The sequence below is a fragment of the Geospiza fortis genome, unplaced genomic scaffold (genome assembly GCF_000277835.1).
Source record: "Geospiza fortis unplaced genomic scaffold, GeoFor_1.0 scaffold471, whole genome shotgun sequence".
Lineage (NCBI taxonomy): Eukaryota > Metazoa > Chordata > Aves > Passeriformes > Thraupidae > Geospiza > Geospiza fortis.
In genome coordinates, this window is record NW_005054443.1 from 1621254 (window position 1) to 1629481 (window position 8228).

Below are 8228 nucleotides of genomic sequence, written 5' to 3' on the forward strand. Positions count from 1 at the left end.
CTGCTGCTGGAAATTTTGCACAAAGGGGAAGGTTTATGTTGTGATGCTGCCAAATTGGATGGCTCACAGGTTGTTTAGTGGTTGTCAAATCCCCGTGGTGTTCCTGAGTTGACCGTAGTGGTGCAAACCCTCCTGCTTGTTCAGACTGTTACAAGTTGATCTAAAAAAAAAAAAGTATCAAAAAAGAATAATTGCACCCTCATTACTTTTGCTTCTTATTCCTCCTTTTCTGTTTACTGTATTTTATTTATAGGTGTTGATTTTAAAATCAAAACAGTAGAGCTAAGAGGAAAGAAAATTAGATTACAAATCTGGTAAGTAAAACAAACGTGCAACCAGCAGTATGTTTTAATTTTTATGTTCTAGCATGAATTAATATGCTTGTCTAATACTACTATTAACTGTTATAAGCTGGTTTAGCTCTTACCCTATTACTTCTCTCCTCCATTCCCACAAGACTTAAACCAAACCAAATAGCTCTTAGATTTTTTTGAGGGTAAAAGGAGGAGAAGGAGAGATAAAGTTAGAAGTAGGGCATGAATGTAATTACTGAAATATTAATGCATCACAGAGGCCTTGAGCCCCTTTTCCTGGAAGAATGACATCACCTACATAAGAAACAGGAGTTCCACAAACAACAAAAGTTGGCTGTGTTAAATAGACACTAGAGAAAGTATATTTTGTTTTCTTTATTTTTCTGGACTGATTAAAACTGACCTTCATTGTAACAGCAATTATAAAGCAACTGTGAAGTATTTTCTAAACTGTTTTTCTGAAACGTGGTATAGGCAGTGCTGTTTGTTTGACACTGTTTTTAAATAACTTCAAAGTGAAGGGCATTCAGGACTGAAATAAATCATATCCATTCTAAACAGCATGGAAAAATAAAGCAATCCCATGCAAATAAGACTATACCTTTACTGGTACTGATGTCCTACTACAGAACGCTCAATGTCTGAGCTGAACTCCTCCTTTCTGCAGTGGGCTACATGATTTCTGGTAATGGTTCTCCATGTTAGTGATTAATACTGGTTTTATTGCTTAAGTGTTATTGAGCTAAACACCCCTTTGTTTTACAGAGTAGTACAATACATAAACGTAATTATGAGAGAATAAACCAGCTATGTTCTGTACATTAATCTTACATACTACTATGTAGAAGCTTAGCTTTGGTTTATTAACAGTGTGTGATGCATAATTACCATTTTAGTTAAACTGTTTAAGCTGCTAACAAGCCGTAGAGGGGGGCAAAGCTCTAAATATGCTTTTTATTACACTTTTGGGATATTCTGGTAGTTTTTCATTCTTAATTATACGGATGCAGTGAATTCAGTTTACTAACTCCTCTTGGCAGGTCACCATCAATTCTGTCTGTCACACCATGTGTCTGTCTTGCTTCCCTCTGAGTTAACTGCTGCTCATCTTTGGTCTCATCCGTCACCTAACACTTGAATGTTAGTGGCATGTCTTCATTCATCTGTCCCTGTTTGGAAACCTATGACCACAAGACTGGCAGTTGAGCCAGCAATTGTTAGCCAGGGTCTGCTGGAGCTGACAGAGGTAACAAAAAGTCCTGATGTGGAGATGCTAATGTATATCTAATATGCATTCCTACTGTGAAATGTACTAAGCTTATAAAAAAAAATTCTCATGTTGAATAAATATATTATAGGAGTGAAAATTTTTGGAAAAGAGATGTTTAAACCATTATTTTCCACATATTGAGAATATGCTAGTAGGATATAGGACACTTTAAAAATTGAATTTAAAAGTTGATAGGTTGTTAAGATGTGATAATTACTCCTATGGGAAGCCTTACTAAAGTGGCAAGGAAAACACAATGTAAAGAGATAATATTTTAAAATATGGTAAAATGCATGAACATGACATCCTGCTCCTAAGTGTCACTTTCTCTCCAACAGTGGCTGTTAAAATGTTGTTCTTAATCTTTAAAACTGCCTTGGCATGCTTCCAGTTTTTTTAGAAAAGCAATTAGATAAGCATGACTTTTGCTAATTAATTCTGAATTCTGTTGTGCGTGTTTTTGGGCCTCTTATTATCACAGAATCATTTAGGTTTAAAAAGACCCTTAAGATCAGTGAGTCCAACCATTAACCCAGTGCTGCTAAGTCCACCACTAAACCCTGTCCCCAAGGGTCATGTCTGCGTGTCTGTTAAGGTGACACAACCCTTGCCCTGGGCAGCCTGTTCCAGTGCTTGTCAGTCCTTTTGGAGAAGAGATTTTTATTCCTAACAGCCAATCTAAACCTCCCCTAGTGGAACTCGAGGCTGTTTCCTCTTGTCCTGTTCCCTGTTGCTTGGGAGAAGAGACCAGCCCCCCCTGCTCTGGCTACAGCCACCTTTCACGGAGTTGTAGTGAGTGACAAGGTCTCTCCCCTGAGCCTCCTCCAGGCTAAACACCCTCAGCTCCTTCTTGTACCTCCAGTTGTTGGATTGAAGAGGAAGGCAGTTTACCAAGTTTCAAGTTGGAAGTTTCAAACTGCAGACTTCAATTGCATGGCTGATCACACGTCAGTCTCCTTTCATACCTACACAGTGACAGAATTTAGGCTGCCTCATAGTTCCTGGTAGTGTTACAGGCTCCTGGTAGTGTTATATACATTGATTGCAGTAACTTTACTACAGAAAGACCTGTTTTGTTCAGTGAACAGATAATTTCTGAAGTTTACACTTATCTGTTCTCTTAAAATGGCAAAAGTTACATTTCAAAGCAAAAAAATTTGCTTTTTTTTTTTTTAGGTAGTCTGATTATTCTACTTCTAGAGTCAAACAAGAATGGTTTCTAAAAAGTTCGCTTCCATGTTTTTGTGGTCACTTGACCTGAGAGTAGAATACAAACGGACTTGTCTCATGTGTTCCTTTTGTAATGGGAACTGTGCCCTGAGGATCACAGAGGCATCTGCTCTCACCTCTAGCTTCCTGTCTGGTCCCTGCTTCCCCTATTTCCCCGACTTCCAGTCAGAAAACAACCTTCTACTCTTTAGATTATGCAATGATAGAGCTTCACTGTCACAGGGTAGGACACAGGGTATTACCCATCTTTTCTGTGCCACCTGGAACAGTTAGTAGTGCCCCTTGGGTTGCCAGAAGTGTTAGGATTCAGTAAATCAGCTTCTGCCTTGCAGTTCTAGGCTGACACAAGCTCCTGTGTCCTGTGAGAAGGAATACCTGTATGCAGCTCAAGTCATGAGGTAGAGTAACCAGAACTACTGGATAGTGTAAGTGTCCAGGTAAATCCAAGCATCTGTGAATCAGTGCTTCTTCAAAGCTGGAAAACTGGATCAAATAATAGGAACCCCTCAGTGATGCTTTGAAGCAGGACAGGAAGTTGTGTGACTGTGCCCTCTCAGCTGAGTAATCTGGGTAGTTGCTGACACAAGCAGCTGACACAGTGACTCCCAGCTTTCCCTCTGAAAAGAAGGAGCTGGCTGTGGGAAGCAGGGCTGCCCTGCACTGCACCCAGTTCCTCCCTAGCCAAGGGAGCTCTCTGATACCTCTACAGGTTTAATGCTCAAGGTAGCCAGCGACCTGGGAACAAAACAAGCTTCATTTGCTTCTGAAGGTGTTTAAAGCCAGTGCATTCTCATTCAAAATTCACATTCTGCCTGCTCTGTTTTCTAAGAGACAGTTGTCTTGGGAAGTACCTGTTCTAGAATATATAAGAATGTTGTTTCTTTGGTTCAGTACCTCTGAAATAAATTAGTTATATAATAAAAGATCTTAAATATATTCATCGTTTATGGGATGAAAAAAAATCTGTTTGACAAGTAGAATTAACCCCTAAAATTACCTTAAAGCATTTTTTAAAATACTGCCTGTGGGTTCCATAGAAGCATAGAGCATGTGAAAGTGTTAAATTAGTGTTAAGTTTTTATGTAAGTTTCAAAACATATTCACTTCTATTGCCACTTTACACCACCACTCATAGCAAATAAATTTAACTAGAGAGCCAGAGACAGTTTTGAGTCTGTTCATGTGTTTGTTTCAACTGGTTTGGATAGACACAGAGAACATTTATGTAAAAGAGAAATTATCCAAAGATATTTTAATTAAGATTAACTGTATTTGTATTGTGTTTTATACAGTCTGCCATAGAACATGACAAGTCAACAGTTGAAAATGGGCTTCTTGTGATTTTTTAATTTGCTTTTGTTTGTTGTATGTTTGTATTTTTGGAGTGATGTGTAGTTTCTGTTTGGCAAGCAAAAAACAGTCAAGCCGTTGGATTCTCTAATTGCAGATTATAGCTGGTTGAGGAGTCATACACTGTATGTTTCTGATTACAGATGAGAAAGACCAATGCTTTTCATTTAGAAAACTTTCTTGGAAAAAAAATCAAGAAGAAAACTGCTTTTAGCATTAAAAAAAAAGTAATCTGATGGGGTTTTTTTTTCAGTTATGCCAAGTGCTTGTTTAAGTTGTAGTAACTTATTTGAACTTCTGGAGTTGAGTTTAATTTAATTGGAATTAAATTGAATGCCCTTCTGCTGTTGTGTTGATTCTGACCAGAGCAAATAAAGAACTACTAGCACTTAGTATCACTCATGAAAGTCATGAGTGTTAAACAGTGGTCATCTCTTCTTCCAGCTTTCCACTAGTGCTTCAATAGCTATCCTTACTAAAATACTCCAACTGCAGGAGCACGATACATCCATGAAAATATATATATTGCTATACTAGCAAGAATAATTGCTCCAGCCCTGCACATTAGAAGAAGGCATTTGAAGTTGGATGTGCTTTATGTTAGCTCTGCATTAGGGGTGGTCATTGTTTCCTCAGCACTGGAAGAATTTGCAACATGTTTTCATGAAAAATATGATGGCACCTAGTAGAAGAAAAGATTTTCCATGCTAAAGATCAACTTGACACTCAAACTGCAGTTTACTTAGGTAGCCTGGGGTTGCATTTTAAACTTACTTATTGCAGAAATAGTTTTCCAACTAGCTTTCACCTTACAGTTTGAAGAATAATACAACATGAGATTAATGTTAGAGACAACAAATTCAGCTTATTTTCTTCCACTTTTCAAAGGAAATAAGGGTTAGAATATCATGCTCACAATCAGACACCTGCTGACTGGTTTCATTTCCACCTGCTGCAGGAGGAGAGGTGGAGTGTGGGGAGTCAGTGACTTCAAGCAAGGCGAAGAAGGTCAGCCATAATCCACTGGAATTGGCATGACCAGGTGACAGTCAGTGGTCATCTGGCCATTTATTATAGGTAGTGGGCAGCCAGGCTGTCCATGGGTGTTCTGAACTGGCCACAGCACGTGTGTGTCCCAAACAGCCAGCAAGCCAGACTTCAGGTTGTCACATTTGGGTGAAGGACCTATACAAACAGGAGCACAGGGTGGAGCAGCCTAGGAATGCTGTAAACTTTTAAAGAGCCTGAGGGTGTTTTGGAGAGAGGAGAAGCTGATAGTACCAGGTGGACTTGGAGACAGAGCACTCAGCAGGGCTGGGGAAGTGTGGGGTTGGAGATAGCTGGAGTGGGAGAGTTTTGTAATGTTGCATAGTTCTCTTCATGGCCTGCTTATCCAGTGCACTGCTGACTGCCTGCAGGGAGGGTAGTGGGACATTAGTGATTTTATAATGTATCTGCTCAGTGATCTGGTACCCTGCGATGGAGTTGCTAAAGGTCCTTAGCACTCACTTGAAGGCACAGACAGGTGACTCTGAAATACCCTCTTTATTTCTGTTTTCCACTAGGGGCACAGAAAAAAGGGAAAAGACTGGCCTGCAAATCAATCTGACAAAACCAAAAAGCAAGTTTTCCCACTGCTCTGAACCAAAATAGAATTGGTGTATTCTCCCACATGAGATATGCCCTTCCACCTGCCGTATGGTTATTTGTGCTCAGAAAGATGGAATTTTAGGTCCCCCACCCCTAATACACTTCATCAGTAGGCTGGATTAGCAACAGATGACACAGGCTTCTCTGTGAGGTCATAATTCTGAGTTCTGTTCTTAAGCACTAGAGCAATGTTATCCATATGTGGAAAATCAACGGTTCATACTAAAATTATTAATTTTTAACACACTGAACATCCAAAGGACCTTCCAAAAAATGAATCTGACCATAACAAAGAAGTAATTGGAAAGAATGTGGAGTTACTTGCTCTGTGTAATATTATATATATATATCATTTCAGCTGCCAGAACTTGTATTGCTTTACAAAAAATGCCTCATTAGTGAAAATAAAACAACCAATTAACCATCTAAAACTGGTCTGCGATACTACTGGTGCTTGACCTTATTGAAACAGACTACCTATTTTCATTTTCTGTAGGGTCCCAGAGGTTTATATGAATTTAATTCTGAAGTTCTGAGAGTGGGATTTGAATAAAAATAAACCAAAAATGGATGCAATAGGAATTTGTTCTTCTCTACCCTGTGTTGCAGTGTCATTGGCTTGCAGTGAAGTATAAGTCATTATTTTCCTACAGGCTATGAAGCAGAGGTTGCAAATCTTTTTCTAGTGGACTCTGCTTTACTTTGTAAAATCACTAGCAAATATTTGTTGCTATCAAGTACACTTGTGGCAATTTCAGGAGCAAGTTAAATACTTCACTTTGAAACTCGTTTGAAATTCCTAAAGATTTTAGGCAAAGTAAGATCAGTTTGTGCTAGTATATTCTACTGCTTGTGCATAGACCTTAAATCTTCAGGACAATCAATGTGGCATTTTGTGAACATGACCTTTTTTTTTTGTAACAAGTGTTTCAGGTCTCCATTGTTAATCTCATTCCCAAATTCATTCTCCTCCTCCTTTTGTTTAAAATGTGACTGTTAAAGAGGATTAATTTTGAAGTTTTGAGTCCCAACACACATGCACACAATTTTCCTCCCTCTACTCTTAATTTTGATCCATCTTTTGACTTGTTCTAACTTTGAAATTGCAAAATTATCCATTGGCTTTGGGGACTGAACTCAAGCAGCAAATGCTTGATCACTTTGGAGCACCATATAACCTATTTTCGAATTGAGATGCCAGTCACATTTTAAGACTTAGGATATGCACCAGCTATTTTTTTAGTATAACTGCCAAAAATCCTCCCTAGGAAGGCTTGATGATGTGATTAAAAGCAGTTCAGAAGTTTTCATGGTTCAGTAAAAAACAACTCTTCTGTCTCATCTACTTTGGAACAGAAGCCATAGCTAGTGTGGGTGACTTAGTGTCGTTGCTGGAAATTATTCTCCAGTGTGAATGCACCCTGTCTGAAGTACCTGCAGTGCTGACAGTGAGCATAGGGATGTTACTTGCACACCTCAGATAAGTAGATATAAATGTGTAAGCCAGGTCTCTAGTGCAAAAGTTGTACCACTTGGTGATTGCTCACTCTTGTGAGCAATTCACTTCTGTGCCAGGAGGTTTTGCAGTAGTTTTAGAACCATGTCTGAATTGCTGAATTCAGACTCCAAAAAGAGTCTGAAAACTCAAATGATACTGATCAGTGCATTGCTCGTTTTATGGTTGGGTATGTGGATGTGTTTAATAAGCATGTATCCATTTTTTGGTCTATTTTTTCATTTTTTCAGGGCTGTTAAAAAACCCAGCCAAAAGTCCACAAAACACACAACAAACCCCAAGAACACAAAACCAGCTTTATCTCCTGGTACATTTTCATTGGATAGCTTCACTCTCAGACACATGTAGAAATGTTTGGTGGCCTTTCTTGGTGAAGTTAGTATGGGATAAATAGTTTTAATATGAAAATGTTTTATGATTGAAAGTACTGCTCCATTTTTTTTCCTGAAATTCACACATATGGAAGGAAATGTAGTCTCTCTAATTAATGTGGGAGTGTTGTTATTAAAATGTAAACAAAGTTATTCTCTACTTTGCAAATTGGTGAAATATTTGTGCCACTGTTTGCTGCTGCTTCTTAGGGACACAGCAGGTCAGGAGAGATTCAACAGCATTACCTCAGCTTATTACAGAAGTGCCAAGGGAATTATTTTGGTGTATGATATCACCAAGAAGGAAACATTTGACGATTTACCAAAATGGATGAAAATGATTGATAAGGTATGCGTTAAGTATTTTCTTTTTATATGCTTTTTTTAACAAGGATTTTTTCCTCCTCAGAGAAATGTACAGCATGGGTTTAGGATTAATAAACTACTGTCAGATAGTTTGCACTGATTACTTTTAGCCAGGATTTAACATTGATGTGTTTTGCTTGCAAAATGCTTTTCCATTCCTG

At 38.5% G+C, this 8228-nt stretch overlaps 1 protein-coding gene across 1 annotated transcript in view; it reads left to right on the plus strand.

Annotated features, from left to right (window-relative positions):
• Window positions 1-259: 259 nt before the first annotated feature.
• The window catches only part of RAB12 (RAB12, member RAS oncogene family), an 11919-nt gene continuing 3950 nt past the window's right edge, over window positions 260-8228 (plus strand). Inside the window, exons 1-2 of the mRNA XM_031062269.1 lie at window positions 260-314; window positions 7912-8050. Of these exons, the coding sequence (XP_030918129.1) occupies window positions 8033-8050 (18 nt within the window). The 5' untranslated portion in view covers window positions 260-314; window positions 7912-8032. The remainder of the gene's footprint in view (window positions 315-7911; window positions 8051-8228) is intronic.